The sequence below is a fragment of the Misgurnus anguillicaudatus genome, chromosome 2, assembly GCF_027580225.2.
Source record: "Misgurnus anguillicaudatus chromosome 2, ASM2758022v2, whole genome shotgun sequence".
NCBI lineage: Eukaryota > Metazoa > Chordata > Actinopteri > Cypriniformes > Cobitidae > Misgurnus > Misgurnus anguillicaudatus.
The window spans coordinates 50,691,969-50,711,742 of NC_073338.2; the positions used below are offsets into that span (position 1 = coordinate 50,691,969).

The 19,774-nt window shown below is 36.8% G+C and overlaps 2 protein-coding genes across 4 annotated transcripts in view; one reads left to right on the forward strand and one right to left on the reverse strand.

The window, feature by feature from the left end:
* Positions 1–15,827, forward strand: part of LOC141349031 (GRB10-interacting GYF protein 2-like) — a 48,233-nt gene extending 32,406 nt beyond the window's left edge. For all 3 annotated transcript variants that reach the window (XM_073857360.1, XM_073857362.1, XM_073857370.1), the window contains exons 24-29: positions 5,683–5,913; positions 6,126–6,309; positions 8,806–8,958; positions 11,786–11,967; positions 12,043–12,187; positions 15,099–15,827. In XM_073857360.1, coding sequence (XP_073713461.1) covers positions 5,683–5,913; positions 6,126–6,309; positions 8,806–8,958; positions 11,786–11,967; positions 12,043–12,187; positions 15,099–15,166 — 963 coding nt within the window. In that variant the 3' untranslated portion in view covers positions 15,167–15,827. The remainder of the gene's footprint in view (positions 1–5,682; positions 5,914–6,125; positions 6,310–8,805; positions 8,959–11,785; positions 11,968–12,042; positions 12,188–15,098) is intronic.
* Positions 1–19,774, reverse strand: part of LOC141349067 (tripartite motif-containing protein 16-like protein) — a 267,698-nt gene that overhangs the window by 170,662 nt on the left and 77,262 nt on the right. The gene's annotated exons all lie outside the window — the stretch shown is intronic.

The following is a 19,774-nucleotide window of genomic DNA, read 5'->3' on the forward strand; positions in this document are numbered from 1 at the left end:
TGGCTGTAAAGTGTAATAAAATAAAAAAATAAAAGTTCTTCAATAAAAGAATGATCGTATTTTTAATCGTGATCAAAAGTTTGAGCAAAACAATCGTGATCATCATTTTTCCTGTAATCGTGCAGCCCTACAGTGAATGAACGACTCTCCAAAACCAAACTTGTGAAGTGTATTGAATAAAAATGCCCAGTTTACCTTATCGAAGGCTTTTTCTGCGTCAAGTGAAATGATAATTGTTTTCTGTTGTCTTTCTTGTGATATATTAAATAAATTAAAAAGTCTACGGACATTATCTGTAGCGTGTCTATTTTTTATGAAACCTGTCTGATCTGGATGAATGAGTGTGGGGGTGACTGTTTCTATTCTGGTTGCTAATGCTTTGGTGATAATTTTCAAATCAGTATTTAATAATGAGAGAGGTCGGTAACTTGAGGGATGAGATGGATCTTTGTTGGGTTTTAGTAGTAATGTCATGGCTGCTGTATTCATGTGTGTGGGTATAGTGGATGACTTTTTTATTTCTATAATTACTCTGGTAAAAAGTGGTGATAATATGTCCCAAAAGTGTCTGTAAAATTCAGCTGGTAGTCCATCTGGCCCGGGAGATTTATTGCTAGGAATTTTATTGAGTGCTTTAGTAAGTTCATTAATGCTTAGGGGTGCGTCTAGAATGTTGGTTTGTTCTAAAGTTAATTTTGGCAATGTCAGACTGTTCAAAAAAATGTCGATTTCCGATTGAGTAGGTTGGTGAGTGGGGGAATAGAGATTGCTATAAAAATTTCTAAATATATTATTTATATCCTGTGAGTTTTGGTTAATATTTCCTGTGGTGTCCAAGATGGCTGGGATGATTGATTTCTCCTTCTTGTATTGTAGTAGATTTGCTAGGTATTTACTGTTTGCTTTGTTATTGTATTGAAAACCATTATATTTTAGTTGCTGAATTTGAAATTGTGTTCTTTTCTGTATGATATCATCAATTTGTGTTTTGAGTTCTTTTAATTCCTTCTGTTTGGGTTCACTGGGATGGTGAGATATTTCATTTGTTAGGAGTTTGATTTTTTGTTCTAATGTATTTTCCAATTGTTGTTGCTGTTTTTTCATATATGAAGAGTATGATATAATTTTCCCTCGGATTACGGCTTTACCAGTTTCCCATAGCAGTGAAGGTGAGGTGTCTGGAGAGTCGTTCATTTCCAGAAAGAATGCCCACTCTCGCCTTATAAGGGTTGTAAAGTTGGGGTCTTCTAAAAGTGAGGTATTGAAGCGCCATCGAGTTGAAGTTTTAGCCTGTGTTTGGGTATTTATGGACAGAGAGACAGGGGCGTGATCACTAATTACAATTGGGTAGATTTTATTATCTGATATCTTGGTTATTAGTGAATTGCTGATGATGAATAAGTCGAGTCTAGATGAACATTGGTGAACTGTAGAAAAGTATGAATATTCTCTTAAAGAGGGGTTCCTCATTCTCCAACTGTCGCTAAGGCCGTAGTCCTCCATATATTGCTTTATTATGTCAGTGGAGTGCCAATTTCTTAAGTTGCCAGAAGAGCTTGAGCGGTCAATTGTGGGATTGATGACTGTATTGAAGTCTCCTGCTATGATGAGGTTGTTTGAATTTGATAGTATTGAGAAGAAATTGTGGAAGAAAGATGGATCATCATTGTTAGGGCCATAAATGTTTGCCAATGTAAATGTTGTGTGGTTTATAATTGCATTAATAATGATGAATCTACCGTCTGGGTCCATAATAGATTGGTTAAGTGAAAAGTGAATATCTTTATTTATTAAAATGGAGATGCCTCTTTGTTTGCTGTTAAATGTTGAAGAGTATATTTTGTCAAATTGTTTAAAGTTGAGATATTGCAATTCTGTGTCTGTTAAATGTGTTTCTTGAAGAAAGCAAATATCAGCCCTCAGTTTTATTAGGTGATTGATTACTTTAAGTCTTTTGGTTTGGTTACGAAAGCCGCGTACATTCCATGTTATTAGGTTAAGTGGTTGCATGTATGTCAGATTTGTCAAAGTAGTGAGCTAGCTCGTATAAATGAGTTAAGAGACATATAAAATAATAAAGAGAAAGAGAGAGTTGAGAAAGGGAGAGAGGGATAGATGGGTTTGTATGAGGTAATAAGGCATGGGTGTTTTTGCTTGTCAATATTGGGAGGATGTACATTACATGTTTCCCAGCGTTTTTGCTTGCGGTTAAGCTGAAAGGTAGTAGTGATATGGAACGTGGATACAAGAGTAACCAATAGTTATTGAGCAACTGGACTTTACATATATAGACAAGGAGACACAAAAATACAAGACATAAATACAAATAAAGGCACATGCCTTATCGGAGTCAAAGGTAAAGAGAGAGAGAGGGAGAGAGAGAGAGAGAGAGAGAGAACAGACAGAGAGATACTAATAAACAATATTAGTATTATATTGGCATTATATTCTTTATGTTGACTTTTTAGTTAGTGCTTTATTTGTTGTGCTGAAAACAGTTGTCGTTTTTAAAGATGCTGACTCACTGAAATAGTTACTTCTGTACCTTTAAATAGCTCTTTACTAAATAGAGGTCAATATTAGAGGTCGATCAATTCATCTTTTTTGCTGATTAATCTGCATCGATAGTTGGAATCTATTGTATTTCCTTGTCGATTATTTTCATCAGAGTAATTCCAGACTTCACTGTATCTAGATGTCCATTCTCTTATCTGAGTTTTAGTTTAGCTGCTCAGGACTTATGTATTTATTCATGACCAGCAATGTTACATAAAATGAGATTTAAATCGTTATATTACAATATATTATTTACAATATATTAAAGATGCACCGAATGTTTGGGAACCAAAATTATTTGGCCGAAAATAGCAAAAAAATTCATTTTGTTAAACACCTGAAAAATCAGGTCTTCAGGGGTTAACAAAAGCGTTTTGTAAGACAGAAGCGCTTTGTCTCTGTCATGCTCCTATCAGTCTTGACCAAGCAAGCACACGTGCATCCTCTGCTTAACATAAGTTGTGTTAGTAAATTAGTGCTGCTTTTGTTGCGAGCATCGTTGCAAGTTTTCTTAAGACACAGTAATGAAGAGGATTTTTTTTGTGCAGGACTAGAAGATCGGATTAATAGTAAAGAAATTTTTAGAGTGTTTGATAGGGATGGGCACGAGTGCTCGATTGCTCGAGTACTCGAACGTGGCATCGATGATCGATCACGAAAACGATGATCATGTGGGTTTATTTTAGGGCTGCACGATTAATCGTTTTTAAACCGAAATCGCGATGTGAATGGATGCGATTTTCGAATCGCAAGAAATGCGATTATTTCGATTCAAAACTATTAAATATAACAATCATCTAGTACGCAGTTTTTGACAGTTCGCTTCATGCGCATTTTACGTTTGATGCAGTTTAGACCAATAGAGTGCATGAACACTGAGGTGCTGACTACACGTCATCACACCATTTGGAAAACACGAGCGCGAGCAGCAGTTCAACTCCTCAACAAAGTGTACGGCCAAATGATTTCCGCGATGCGGAAAACACGGACAGAATCGCGAAATGCATACAAATGGAATTAACTGCACAACGCGGAATGTCATGAAGTTGGCAGATTTTGGATTCAGTCATTTTAAAAACGCATTATAACTCATTAACCGGCAAATGAAAGGACAGAAATGCGCGAAAACATTTCCCTTTTGTGTAATGTTGGACTTAAAGAAAGGTGTATATACGTCCGTTTCTCGTCATGCATCGCAAACAATGACAAGCGCCTCATCAGACTATAAGCAGGTTTCATTAAAGCCCGGAACACAGCAGACGAAACAGGTACATTATACTTTCTTGCACGCGCACATCTGCACCGCTTTGAATATTTACAGGCATGAGGGTTCATGAAGCGCGCACACAGAGAGAGCAGTCAGCACACGCGTGATCACTAAACTTAAGTTTTCTTTCTTGTCTAATTGAACATAAACAGCTGGATGTTTATCAGTAGGCTATATTGAAGCAGAGCAGTTTTAAAGCTGTCTTGTGTCTTAAAGTGACAGTAACCTGGTGCTTTCTGTGTCAGAAATGTTTATTACACACCAAAAATTAAAATCACTCCTTACTCTTAACTGAACAAGCTTCTGCAGCTCCACATTTAAAATCCTACAGTGAGGACTGTGCAGTCTTTTATTTGTATTTTTTGCTTATGTTAAATCATAGATTCTAATAACTAATATATTTACATTTATTACAGATGCCTGAAAAGTAAAACATGATGAGTATCGTCTTATGATTAAAAGAACAACTAAACATTTGCTTGTCAGATGCATTGTTGTAGTGACAGCAAAAATACATTGGCCTATATGTTATTTTAAATAAAACTTTCAAAAAAAAAATGTAAATTGTATTTTTTTAATGTTCTTAGATTAAAAAAAAAGTTTGTCTGCAGAAGAGCAAAGTCCTGCAGACAACTTGGCACAATGTTTAAGAGGTTTTAAATAAACAGTAGCACAGCATCTTTCTTTGGTGCTATTAAAACCACCACAACAAACCTGGATGTACCTCTTTTATTGTATACACTAATGAATCGCACTTTAAATCGCAAATCGCAATTTTGATCAGAAAAATCGCAATTAGATTTTTTCTCCGAATCGTGCAGCCCTAGTTTATTTATTTATTTATTTATTGTGGTTATGGCGGCATATGGATGTCTGGTTAGCGTTACAAGCGCCTGTGGTAGTAAAGACTGGGTCTGGAGATGCGTGTTTGACGTCTTGTTGAGCTACGCAGACCGGCTTATGACATAACATTACCATGCATGATTCAAAAACAAACCCCGTCACGCGGCAACCCACCGATCTCGCCGATCCCGTGAAGCCGGCCCAACCCTCACATCACTGAGGCACTATGGTTTAATAGGATGCCGTGATTTAAGGAAATACAGTCGGTCAGGTGCAAAATGTACAGCGCCGTCAAAAGTTCGATGGGTTATCATCTTATATTTAAACATCAAATGCCAAGAGATACCAGAGAGCCATACGAGCATTAACATTACATCTTGACTGAGAACAGGTAAGGGGACGACACGACACAGCTAATCGCTAAAATGATAGCAAAAGACTTAAAGCTGCTTAATGTCATGAAGCTTTGACTGGACGTGTTCAAAGCGCGCTGTAAATGGTGCACATCCACAACGGGAGTTAAACTTTCTGTACATAACTTAGTTGAAAACTTACCGTAGTTGAAGTCTTGCATTTTGTGCAGATATATGTTGTATAATCCATTTATGTTGTATAAAGGCTTAATATTATGTAGAGTGCTTCTTATTGAAAGTGCTTCAGTTTGTGCTTATTAACCCTTTAGTTTCACTTCATCACTTTCATGCTTTTCCTGTTAGGGGTTTCTGTTAAAAATATTTAATTAATTAAGAATTAGTATGTGTTCATTGTTCTGTCATAGTTTCTTCAAAATTAAGATTTATTTGAGTGTTTTTAATTTAAAAAAATCATTTTCACCATGACGTATACGCCCCGCCCCTTTGATTGCCCCACCCCCAGTTAATCGAGTACTCGTTCTTTAGACCTATGGATTAATCGAAATTAAAAAATGACATAAATGCCCATCCCTAGTGTTTGACTTTGTGTCATCTGTTTTTTTTGTCACAATTTCTGACTTGTTTTCATTATTTTGTCTGCAGCAAAGACGACAGCAGCAGGAACTGCAGAAGAGCCAGCAGCAGCAGCAACAGATGCAGCCCCAGGCGAAGCTCTCAGGTTGGGGGGGACTGACCAAGCAGCCGCCCGCTACCAAATCTCTGCTGGAGATTCAGAGAGAAGAGGCGCAGCAGATGAAGCAACGCAAAGAACAGCCGCAGCCACAGCAGCAACACACGACGGTTACGCAACAAAACCGAACACAGAACCGAGCGGTGAGCCATAGTGTTCATAACGTTTTAATTTAAGATTTTAGGTCATTTAAAAGCTCATACGACATTGCTATTAATTTTCTAATGGGATTGTTTTTTTCATAATGTAAACGATTACCCCGCGCTTGGTAATCTTATAGGCTGACGATAGGACGATCTCACTAAAGGGAAATATCGCCCAACACTAATAGTTTTTTTTTCTTTTAACTTTCTAGACCCTCAATTCATCCGTGTGGGGTTCGATCAATAATATCGGGTCACAGTGGAGTACTGACAGCAGTGTTTGGGGTGATACTCAGAACTCTAATTTTGGCTTTTGGGATGAGGCTGTAAAGGAGACAACTCCACCTCCGGCCACACGCAAGAGCCACAACCAGAAAAACAAGAGCAACGCTAACATCAGTAAACCACCACCTCTACTCGCAATGCACAGCAGTCTTACCAAGTTAACCAAAACTGTGACCAGAATCTTCATATTAGTCGAAACATTTATTTCCTGTTTTATGTCATATTAACATACAGTACAAAACATTTTGTGAAACTTGGTCTAGTTTTACTTTTAGTTCATAGCTGTCAGCCGTTCAATGTTGAATGTTTTGCTAATGTGTAAGTAAATCACAATATTTTATAGTAGTTAGTAGAGCACTGTCAACGAGTTAATGTTTTTGGCAGTGCATTTGTTAAGTGGTTTACTCAGTGTTAGGTTGTACAACAAGTAACATCCATAATTATTACATTTTATAGAGTATATGGGCCAGTTTCTAGGACAGGGTTTAGATTAATCCAGGTCTAGGCCTTAGTTATATTAGGACATTTACCGGACTTTCCGGACTATAAGCCGCATCATTCAAAAATGCATCATTCAGACAAAACAACATATATAAGTCGCAGTGGACTATGTCACGTTTATTTAGAAAATTATTTCACATGATCCCAGCCGAAGAACAGACATTTAATCTGGAAAGGCAAGTTATTCAACTGAACAATAGCAGACAGAACAGCAGGCTGAATAGATGTCTGTACTTTAAAGTAATATTATCAGTTATTTAAACGATAAACCATAGCATACAGAACTTACCTAGAAGATTGAATAGGCTAAATTAACCGAACAAGCCAACTAGTGTGAAGTTCGCATACTCGTCATTCCACACAACAGAATCCATTGAATTACATAAATACAGAAGCAGCATATGGCGGACTCTCGCGGTTGTAGACGGTAATGATGTCTCTTGCCTTATAAATGTAAAATTTAATTCATACTGAATTACAAGGCGCACGTGACTATAAGACGCAGCACCAGCCAAGTTATGAAAAAAAACGCAGCTTAGCTACGCTAAGTAGTTTTTACAAGCAAACCTTACCAAAGCATTACAGGTGTTCATCTCAAGACAAAACAACAGCACTGATGTATGTTAAGAGGTAGGGATGTGCATGTATGTCATTTTCATTTCGAATAATCCATAGTTCTGAAAAATGAGTACTCGATTAACTGGGGGCGGGGCAATCAAAGGAGGGGGGAGTACACGTCTTGGTGAAAATAAAATATCATGTGAAAATATGGGGCAAATCAAATGTGAAAATCAGGAACACCATATCAATGTTTCCCAGACTTTCGGTTTATGGTGGCGCATTCGTGACTGAGGCATATATGTCATTTTGCAACTGAAATCAGGCTCAGCGGAGCGCATCGACTGCCACCACGGGTGTTTGTACAATGTGAGACAGCTGTAGTGATAAACGCGATGTGCAAACATTTATTTGTGGTGGTCAATTTAGATTTTGTGGCGGACTGAGAAATAAATGAATGTATGTGAACGTATAGAATTTCAACGACATGTGTATGATGTCACAGCAGTAGGCAGCGCAAATTTAACGCAACGCCTATAATCCCTCCCACTCTGAAGTGATACTAAACTCAATGGAAAAGCTAACCAAGCCAAAGTGAGGTGAGCTGACCTGACTTGACCTAAACCGTGGGGTACTATGCAATGAAAAAGCACCATTAGACTGTGAGTAGGATGAGCCCTTTATGGGAAACTGCACCTAAAAGGTTAGTTCATGCATTTATTAAAACTGGCAGCAATCTGTGTCTTACGTGGGTAGAAAAGTGTCCCCACAAAGTAAAAAGTGTTACTGAAAATGAATTCAGGGGTTTAAACAGTTCTTACAAAAATGTATTTCTGTCTCCAGTCAGCATTAGTGATGCGCAGGTTGAGGTTTTTCCAACACTCAGGTACTGCGTTTATGAAATAATTTGGCCTGTCCTCCGCCCATCTGCACCACTGTATCTATTTTTACAACCCACCCCGCAATCATTAAATAGACCTTCTATACAGGCATTTGTAATGTAAATGGAAACGGGCTTCGTTTCAGCTTAAAAGTCCTTGGAAACAGCCATTAGATTACATCGCCCTGTAAACGAAAATATTTTTCATTATCCTAAGCAACGTTTGTTGCAACTATTTCTGAGAACCGCTTCCAAACATTAGATTTAGCAGCTTAACCTTATTATTTTTAATGTTGTTAATTCCTCGAACTTAATTTCTCCCGCGTGGGAGCTGCTTGGCGCTTTCGTGACATGAAGCCAAAGGTTTGGGGACATTATGCAAGTTACGTTGCTACATAGGCCTTGTATTGTAACTTTTTATCAAGAACCATAATAAAATATTAAATAAAGGCTACAGGGAATTGCAAGCAACATAAACAGATTTTGATTTTAATGACCCCCCTGCAAAGAAAGTACGAATTTTTTACCCAACTCGCGGGTTATGAGACGACCTGCACATCAGCAGTCAGCATAACACTGTGCACTGAACTTTTTTTGTGTAGTAAGCAAACTTCTGTGATGTTTCTAGTTTGTGTTTGTAATAATGTCTTCCTCTCCACCCTCATGGTTCAGTAATAGCAGCAGTGGTAAAGCCAGTAAGAAGGTGGAGGAAGAGGAGAAGCTACTGAAACTGTTCCAGGGAGCCAATAAGAATCAGGACGGCTTCATGCAGTGGTGTGAACAGACTTTACACACGCTCAACACTGCCAATAATCTCGATGGTAAGTCATGACACCAAACAATCTCAAAGTGATCAAAAGATATTCGTGTAATTTCCTCTGCAAACCTCTGCCCTCCTTGCCATTGCCTTATCAAGATGTTGTGTTCACTCTTTTTGCAACAAGCGGTAGTAGATATTACGATATGCAATGACTAAAGGAGTTGTATCGTGGGAAATTAACGTTTTTCAAAAAAATTCCTGCACTTATGCACCCAATAAAAATGATTTTAGTTGCATGCTTTTAAAGCATGTCTGTCTGCATTTGCTTGTCAGCAATGCATATTTTGATTTTAACTTCAAAAAAAAAAAACACTGGGGGAAGTTGCCAGCCAGCTCATTTTTAATGAGTTTTGCTAAAGTTTATTGGCCTTGAGAAAAATATTCTTCTATAAATATTTAACCATACAATATATTAAATGAAAGAACAGGCCCACTGCTTTCTCTTTTTATCACTTCTCAAATATGGGTAGGTTTCTTTAAAAATACTAAATTTTGAGCAAAATTGCATTTTTGTGAAGAACTTTTGATGGAGATCAGATTTAGAGCGATGATGAAAACATACACAGAGTTTTTACTGTTTGGCCCGAGTGGATACTTCAAGGTTTTATAAGTTGGGTAAGAGTGCCACCTGGTGGATAATAGTGGAAATACGGATTGCCGTAAAAACTCGTCATTGCCAGGAAAGCATTTTCTCTTAATTGACGAGATACCTCGTCAATAACTGGTAAAGAGTTAATACCTTGTAACATGACGAAATCTATTTGAAAAAGGGAACACAACCACCCTAAAATAAAAAAAAATCCACGCAATTCTTTTTTTTAAATCCCTGTTAAACTAAAGCAGTCTTATTAAGGGCCATTCACATTATAACGATAACTATAAGGATAACTATATTGTCGTCCACATCACCGAACGATAACAACAAATTTATGCTAATTCGTGCACGGCACGCACGCAAATCACTTGCCATTAACTCTTTCCCCGCCAGTGTCTTTTTTTTAAGTTGGCAGCCAGCTCCAGCATTTTTCATGATTTTCATAAAAGTTTAATGCCTTGCAGAAAATGTTCTTCTTTAAATATATAAACAAACAATATATCAAATGAAAGAACAGACCCTTTGCTTTAAAAAAAAAACGTTTCATCGTACCTTCATTAGTTCTCTTTTTATCACCTCTCAAATATGGGTAGATGGGTAGGTTTCTTCAAAAACACCCAATTTTGAGCAAAAGGCTGAGATAATTCCATTTTTGTGACGGACTTTTCATAGAGATCAGATGCAGAGCGATCTTTAAAATATACACGGAGTTCTTTCTCTTTCACGTGAGGCGCTACTTCCGGGTTGTATAAGTTGCGGAAGTGGATAACTGGTGGATAATAGCGGTATTGCGGAAAGCCGGAAATTCTCGTCATTGGCAGGGAGGCGTTTTCTCTTAATTGACGAGATATCTCGTAATGGCTGTGAAAGAGTTAATATTGAATATTTCTTGTAAAAACTTTTGCAATTGTTTACACGTCCCTGAATATGTAAATATGCTGTTTTTGTTTCATTTACACAGCATGTAACCAGCAGATGTCTTCAACTCGCTGCGTTTTGCGTAACTCTAAATAGTGAATCTAATAGTTTGTGTAATCACTTACATTTTGGTGTAGTTAATGTAGTAGAATTAAAAGCATAATGTAGTGAATTTCACAGCAACTGCATCAGCGCTGGATACCTGATGTAATTTTATGTTATAGACCTCAGCAATGAGCTCCACTGTCATTTCAAGCACGCGTTCACTTAATATTCAAATAGATTTGATTGGCTGTCAATGGTTTAACGTTCATCAGGTGTGGAAAATCTCTCAGAAAGTGATCTCAACAATTAGGGCTGTCACAATTAAATAATCGTCTCACCGCAATTGTTTGACCTCATCGGGATGATGGCAAATCACCGCAATTATTGCATTTCTCTATAAAAAACACAAGGGGGAGCTGCAGCGCCTGTATAAATGAGACAGTATATAATGGCACTCCTTGACTGACATGATACATTGCAAACCATTTAATACAGCGGATAAAATGCATTTAAAGAAATGCTGCAAAACTTTGATAAGCAGTATGAATTGCAAAGTAAAACATACATTTTCAAAACGGCAATTTCAAATTTAGAGAGTTGTTTTTCAGTTTTTGAAAATATATATTCATTAAATAATGACTTTTTAAATGCGTGTTATGCGTGTTAATATTTACTGCCAGGTAAACCTTGCAAAAGATTTAAATCAAATAATCACAACAATGTGTGAAAAATTATTTCATTAACAAACAAAAAAACGTATGAGAATTAAACGTCAAAGCCCTAAAACAGGCAATTAATTTTCACAAATTTCATAATCGCAACAGCCCTACCAACGATATTGTTTATTGTATCGTTATAGTTGTGGTGTTAACTCCGCTATTCTCTTTAATAAAAAAGATTTGTAAAACTATAGTTATCGTTATAATGTGGACGGCCCTTAAGACACGCCATTTTTATTCTCTTATCAATGCGAGGTCACACTGATAAAGCCCCACCCATAAATAATCTGTATGGGCATAGCTGAGACTTACATTACATCTTGTAAAATGGGCATAATAGGTGCACTTTATAGATGTAACTTGCTGTAGCTCAGTTGAAAGTACATAGCGCTAGCAAGTTTAAGGTAATGGGGTCTGATTCTGAAAGAAGAGCATACTGTTAAAATGTGTAGCCTAAATGCATTGTATGTCTCTTTGCATAAACACATCTGCCAAATGCATGAATGTATAAGTTCAAGTCCTTTATTGTAATGGATCTCCTCTGATCACAGTCCCGACATTTGCGTCGTTCCTGAAGGAAGTGGATTCTCCGTACGAGGTCCACGACTACGTGCGAGCCTACCTGGGTGACACGCCTCAGGCCAAGGACTTTGCCAAACAGTTTCTGGAGCGCCGTGCCAAACAGAACGCTAACCAGCAAATACCTCAGCAAGGCCAGCAGCAGAAACAACAGGTGTGTTTTTGTAGACTTGTGTACCGCTGTGTGTGATCATGTCAGTCTTGCTGATGTCACGTGTTTGTCTCTTAGGAGTCTCTTTGGGGAATGACTCAAGTGTTACAGCAGGATCATCATCATCATCAACAACAACAGCAGCAGCAGCGGTTCGAGACCGTCACATCAGGCAAGAAGAAAAAGAAGCAGAAGATGGTGCGAGCTGATCCGAGCCTTCTAGGTGAGTGGGGTCGCATCAAAGTACAGGAAATATCATACTCTATGGCTATATGTCTAACGCCTCCAGATATCTATTTTAGTCATGAAACCGAGTCCTATCTACCTTACCGGGTGAAGATCACTATCTCTAAGATCATTTTGGTCACAATGCAACATTTCCGACCAAAAACCTCGCATCACTTTTTATAAGCGATACTGCAAAACACTTTTTCCAGCTTGCACAAAGGTTGACAAGTATTTCACGACAATAAACGGGGATACCCCATAAACAGCAAAAACAATCGGCACAGGTAGTTATTTGCTCATTACCATGAGTTTGCGTTGCATGTAAACACCTTAACCGGCTTTATCTGAGTTTTGTCCATGTGCGCATGTCACGTGTGCGAAATATAAACGTCACACATGGACGTAAGCACAAAGTAACCAATAAAAGTATGCACTCGACTCAAGCAGTTGACAGAAAAACTGTGAAAAAAACTTTAATTTACGGCTTCTGCAGACATGAGAAGAGATACTACAGTATAAATTAAGACATATTTACCATCGGCTTTTTGAACGACTATATGCACTATAGGTGGTGACGTATTTGAGAAATCTCCAAATTCCATGCAAATCAATAAAACTGCGTTTACATGTAAATGCATGAAAACAGGTTTCTATCATAAGCAGATTTTTAATATTCATCCGCTTATTCTGTGCATGTGCTAGAGCGGCCATATTGTCTGACCAATGACCACCGGCAGAACCCGCTTAATCTCCTTATCCGTTTCAATTTATATATATATATCTCCCAAGGGTTTTTCCCTCCTAGGACTTTTTTACTTCCCCGGCTAAAAACTCCGGGTTTTTCTTTTTTTCTCCTAGGGGGTTTTCCAACCCGGGGAGGCAGCCTTCTTGGGCTTAACTTCTATACGTTACATTAGTAATACATTCGCTTTAATGTTGATTTATAGCCGCAGCAAATTTAGCTGCTTGTGCTATCGTGTATTATGTTGTGCTATCTGTCGATTTTCTGTGCTTTTCACTGCTTCTATTAATGTAAAGCTGCTTTGACACAATTACCAAATTGTGAAAAGCGCTATATAAATAAAATTGAATTGAATTGAATATTGAGCGTTATACTTTTGGCCTTTCACAGTAATGTCCCTACACCAGGAGTTAATATCTTTAGTCTGCGGTCATATTCATAACCAGACAATGGTGTCATTTTCAGAGTTAGGTGTGAGATTCTTCATGGAGATTATACTGGGGTTAACTTTAAAGCAAAATTATTTCCGTTCAAAATGTTTTGACTTAAGATTAGATGAGCAGATTTTAACCACTTAGTTTAATGCAGTCTAGTCTAGGGTGAATCTTATAAAAAGATTTGCGTATCTAAATATAAAGAAGCATGACATGTTTTTGTATTAGAGGTTCAAAATTCCAGGAATTCTTATTGGTGCACTTGGATGAAGACGAGTCAGATGCTGAGAGAGGAAGCTAATGTTTTATGTAATACATTTTGTATAGATTAGCCAAAATGTACAAATAATTTCCATTAATTCCTTAAGTTTCCGAATTGGAATGTTTCTAAAATTCCTAAGCTTTTCGATCCTAATTTGTATGTATTTGTCAGATTACAGTGGATTGCGAGATATACATTTAATAGTATGTTTTCCATGGGAATTAAACCCACAACCTTTTGCACTAATATTGCAATGCTTTATAAATGCTTCTTTGCATTTGTAACAATTTGTAAAAATTTGTTGATAGTTTAAGATTCACTGAATATTGTGTTGTGTGATTTTGTACAAAAATTGCTTGAGTTCAAGCCACAAAAATTACATCGGTTTTCTCTTCCCGATTCATGTGACCGAGTACAATATTTACATTAATTAATATTACTCTGTGTAATAATGATCAGTCACTTAAATTATTGTAACCTATATAGCATTGTTTTTATACATAGTGGCAGTGTGTGAATTGAGGGGGGGTCTGGGGTGGTTCCAGACCCCCTATAAAGCACAAAAATATAAATAAGAGGAATCCCTTGATTTTTATTCAAATTAAAATACTAAATGAATTTAAAATTCTCTTGCTGCACTGCCACTAACCTTTTTCAATAAACCACCATCCTGGCGTTGTGTTTGACACATTTGTGTGGCTGCATACCGCTTAACCGTTTATGGTTATGTTTTTGGTGTTATTAAATTGGGAAGGTGCCCGTCCCAATATTTGGATCTTTGAGGTAAAGCCATTGAATTGTTTTGGTTTATTGTTGGATTTTTCTTGTTCAGCACATGCAGAAGACTTTTTCCCCCTTCTAGGTTATGTACACAATATGCCGTTTGTGTAAATGCGGTTGTCAATACCTGCATTTTGCCAAACTGAATTTTGTATTAGAAAGCATTTTTACTCTTGCAGTATGTGTGTAAAAAAACAGCATAAAGCACTAAAACGTGAAGTGACAACCAGTGTGTACGAGGTCAATGTTAATCTGTTTGACTGCTTGTAGTTTATACCTAAACTGTAATGGTAACAAATGAAGAGTTTTGTTGCAAAACGAGATAACCACCGTTTTTTTAATTGTTCAGAAATCTAATTTTTTGGTTGTGCATTCCAATTAATTTCAATGCAACTGCAGTTGGTTTGTTTTGATTTAAACCTTCATACCTTAAAAAATACAGCTAAGTAGCACCATAAAACTAAATAATAACATGATAACATAATAATAAACATGTTTTGACAAAAATGTAAAAAAAATGGATTTATCTCGTTTTGCAACGAAACTCTTCAAATATAGCAATAACATTGTGTGATAATGAAAATTGTAAAAAACTTACAAATGACCTGATGGTAAGGAGAAGCTGTTTTTATTTTTTTAAGATGTTTTTGAACCTAATCCTCTAATGGATGTTAAAATGTCTTAACAGGTTTTTCTGTTAACGCCTCGTCTGAGAGACTCAACATGGGTGAGATCGAGACGGTGGAAGACTTTTGAGACCTGCCGATCGATCGACAAGCTCTTCATCGCTGACAATTTCCCTTCTGAACATCTGCATTAAACCACCTTCAACTTTTCCTCTTTAATGTTAACTTGATTTTGTTTTCGAGTAAAATCTGGGCAGCAAGTTTTTCCTCCTGATCTGGAAGAAACTCCAGTTGCAATAACAGCGCTGCCCCACGGCCACGAAGAGCACCAAAAACAACACGCAACAGCCCAAATACAGGACGCCAGAGGCTTGTTTCTGTAAAAGAGGAGACCTTTATCTCAACATCATCGTCTCACTAATTATATTTCATTCATTGTGAATAAAAGGAGTGCAGAGGACAAAAATATTATCCCCATTACAACTTTCTTTACTTTTATTTATTGACCCCCACTCCATTTGTTTAGTACATTTCTTCCGTTTTGATGGCGGACGTTGATAACAACGTTAGGAGTCAAGGACATTTAATAATCAGTGTCCTGTTTTAAGGGCATGTTGGAAAGATCCAGTTATTCGTTTCTTGTAAAATATTAGGCTGTTTAAAGAATAAACTTTGGATTCTGCATCTGTATTATAATATATGGAAATGATGAACCGGTGGAGTCGTACGTTTTTTTATTGCAGTATGAGAAATAAAGCAAACAGTCACGTGTGTGGGCTGTTTTAACACAGTTTTGATCTTAATACGTGCATCTATAAAAAAATGAAATGAATTTGTACCTTGTATGAAGGTCAAATCAATGTCAGTTTGACTGGTTATTAACTTATTACTGCTGCTGCTTAGCTCATTTTAAAATTGCACAATATAGTTGTGATTCACTGACAGAAGCACTAATAACTTTATACTGACACCTGTTGGAGTGCAAACATCATCACATCAAGTTTTGACACGTTCTTTTATCATCTCATCTACAATCAAAGGTGTCTGATAATAGAGGTTAGATTTTCAAAAACTTTTGGCAACATCATCTCATGGTAGAGAAACATTGCTTTGTGTGCTTTTTTAAAGTCGCCATGAAACTTGGGTATAAACTGCCTAATTTTTTCCGTTTAGACGTATATTCGAGTGAAACGGCTTCTGAAATGAAATAAAGCAGGGCTGGATTTGAATTTGTCCAATGAGATTGTATCGTTTGAAGTTGGGTCGGGTTGCTAATTGTTAATCTCAGCGATCATCTGTCATATGACCAGAAGTAAAGAGAGATCAGGCTTGTTCGACTTCGTGCGGCGCCGGGGGAGCCGGCGGGCGGGTGACGTCAAAGTACCGTGAGCATGATTCAAGAAATCATACGGAGAAATCTAATTTCGGCTCGCTCGCGGTGCTTTGATGTCATCCGCCTGTCGGTTCTGGCGGCGCCGCATGAAGTCAAACAAGCCTAGTGTTTTGAAGAGGGGAGGAGATTTGCATTTATGATTAAAGATTATGAAGCTCACAGATAAGTCATTTGTATAAAATATCACAATTTTCCAAAACAAATTACAGTTTTTAATTTTATTTTCATGGCGACTTTAATAAGCAGTTTAATTTCTTTTTACAAATATATAAAGATAAACATATTTTGATCCAAGATTAAACATATAACCTAGTTTGGTTGTGTCCAGGACTGGAAATGGCAGAAATAATAGTTTTGAAGGGGTGCCTAATTTTAGATGACGACTTTGGTCGAAAATTGGTGATGTACACCTTTAACTGAATGTAACACTGGCATTTTTTTGTCTAGAAGCTTTGGTCTTGTTTTAAAGAAGACACGTTAAAGTTTTTCACGGAAGTGTCTGGAGGTGAAAATATTAAATAAAGTTAAAGCAGTTTACATTTATTGTAATAAATAAAATAATGCAATAAAGTATATATTTTATACATAAAATCACAAAAGATAATGTTTGTCTTACACTTTTAGTGGTTTTACCAACAATGGCCTCTAGGTGTCAACGGTATGTTGCATACTCTTGTCACAAATTAATAAATTACTGTCACTGCATTATTATTACTGCTAAAAAATTAAATATGAAAAATACACTCTTAGAGCTGTCCAATGATATATAGTTTGTCGTGATAGATTAAAGTTTACATGCTAAATATTAAAGTAAACTCAGGAGTCCCTACTCACAAATAACTGTAACATAATTTTTTGTGTTTCCTCCTAAGTCGCACAACCTTTTAACGTTAAATTTGTCCTCAGGTTAATTTGTTGAATGTGAACATTTTGATATTTAGTTAATGGATATTTTAAATATTAGGAAAATTCTGAAATGAAACAGAGTCTTACAGCACCACTGTGAAGTGTTATGTGACAAACGTGATCATGTGAGAATGCGTTATAAAATCATAGTTGCAATAACTTGAATGGGGACTCGTTCTTAAATGCAATTAAGTGAAATACTCCGTTCCCCCTCGAAATTCATTCCCCAGACTCATTTCCAGCCTTGGTTGTGTCCCTTAAAATGCATCCATCTTAAAATTTTGGTTATGAATCAAAACATATTAGGGCTCTAAATGTAATGAATAATATCATTAAATACATAAATGCAAATGTAAAAATCTATTTCAGAAAATGGGCCTTTGTCGGAAACTGAAGGTTTTGGAAAAGTCTTCTGAAGCATAAAATTATTAATATATACACTTCCACTTTCACAAATTCAATAGAAAGGCTTGGTGGAGTGTTAAAATCTAATGATGACAGAATTTAAACAATGCATTTAAAAAAATCTGTTTCATTGTTTTGTCCATATTTTAATAGACTGTGGGTGGTTTCCTGGACAGGGATTATCTTAAACCAGGACTAGACCTGAGTTTAATTGGGGAATATACAGTGCACAGCATAAATGAGTACACCCCCTTTGAAAATTAAGATTTTTTTCCATTTGTCAGTAAATATGAGACCAATTTGCTGTATTTTTACACACCAGTTTTATTAAACATTTATGTTTCTTAACGTTAGAGTTAAAGTCACTGACCATCTTAAGGATACGAAAAATAACACATTTTTAAATCAAATGAGGTGATGCAAAAATGAGTACACCCTACAAAAATTCTTTAAAAAGCAGTCTAATATTTTGTATGGCCTGCATTTTTTTTTTTAAACAGCACTAATTCTTCTAGACATTGAATAAAGAAGTTGACAACATAGTGTTACATCTTTTATTTTCCATTCTTGAACAATAACCTCTTTCAGATCCTGGATGGAGAATGACGTTCTGCTTGTCTTTTCTGAACTCCCCGTACTGAATCACTTTTACCATGTGCTGCTTCTAAAATGAATTAGTCACCTTAGATGTGTGTTTTGGGTCACAATCATGTTAAAAGATTGCCCAGTGACCAACGGCACAGAGTGATGGTAGCATCTTCTCTTTAAGTATTTCACAGTACATCTGTGTATTCATGATGCAGTCTAAAATTCAACTCTCCGACACCTGCAGCACTCATGCAAGCCCACAGAAGATCACTGCCACCACTATGCTTTACTGTTTGTACCAGGCAGTTTCTTATTGTACTCCTCACCCTTGCCACACCATAAGTTTGGATCACCTCAGAACCACAAAGATTAATTTCTGTCTCATTACTCCAAAGTATAGAGAGCTAAAGACCCAATAGTCTTTACCTTTCTCAATATGAGCTCTAGTAAAAGGCTTTTTGTGCATTGGCTTTACCAGTGGATTTCTCTGTGGATGACAGCCATGCATGCTTTGCACTGTATGTCACGGGAAACACCCCAGATTGACTTTCTAATGATTTAGCCAACTGTGCTGAACTTGCATGATGATATTTTTCAACATCTTTTATCACAAAACACTCTTGATAAGGTGTTAACTTCAGTGGACATCCTGGAGAGCTTCCCACAAATCCATCCTTTTTAAATTTTTGGATCCCTTTTGTGACAGTATTCAAACTTATTAGCAATGCTTAACTAATTATCTTGAAACCTTGACCATTTTGTGCAAAGAAATTATTTTATTTCTCATGTCTTGAGACATTTCTTTACCATGTGGTGCTATTTTGTCATCATTACATGAGTGGATTTTTTTCTTAAAAGAATATTCCATTTTCTTAAAAGAAAAATCCTGATAATTTAATCACCACCATGTATTCCAAAATGTGGATGTCTTTCTTTGTTCAGTCGAGAAGAAATTATGTTTTTTGAGGAAAACATTGCAGGATTTTTCTCATTTTAATGGACTTTAATAGAGCCCAACATTTAATACTTAACTCAACACTTAACAGTTTTTTTAAACGGAGTTTCAACGGACTATAAACGATCCCAAACGAGGCATAAGGGTCTTATCTAGTGAAACGATTGTCATTTTTGACAAGAAAAATAAAAAATATCCACTTTTAAACCACAATTTCTTGTCTAGATCCGGTTGTGATGTGTCAGCGTGACCCCACTCAATACGTCATGACGTCAAGTGGTCACAGAGGACGAACGCGAAACTCCGCCCCAGTGTTTACAAGTGTGTTGAAAGAGGACCGTTCCTACATTGTTGTATGTCAACTGATACTAATTAATGTCTTTGTGTCAGTTTATTGTTTACAATGGTCCGCAAATGTGCGTTTTATATATGTCACACTTGACCGCCCTACGTCACTACGCATTTACGTTAGGTCGCGCTGGACCGGATCT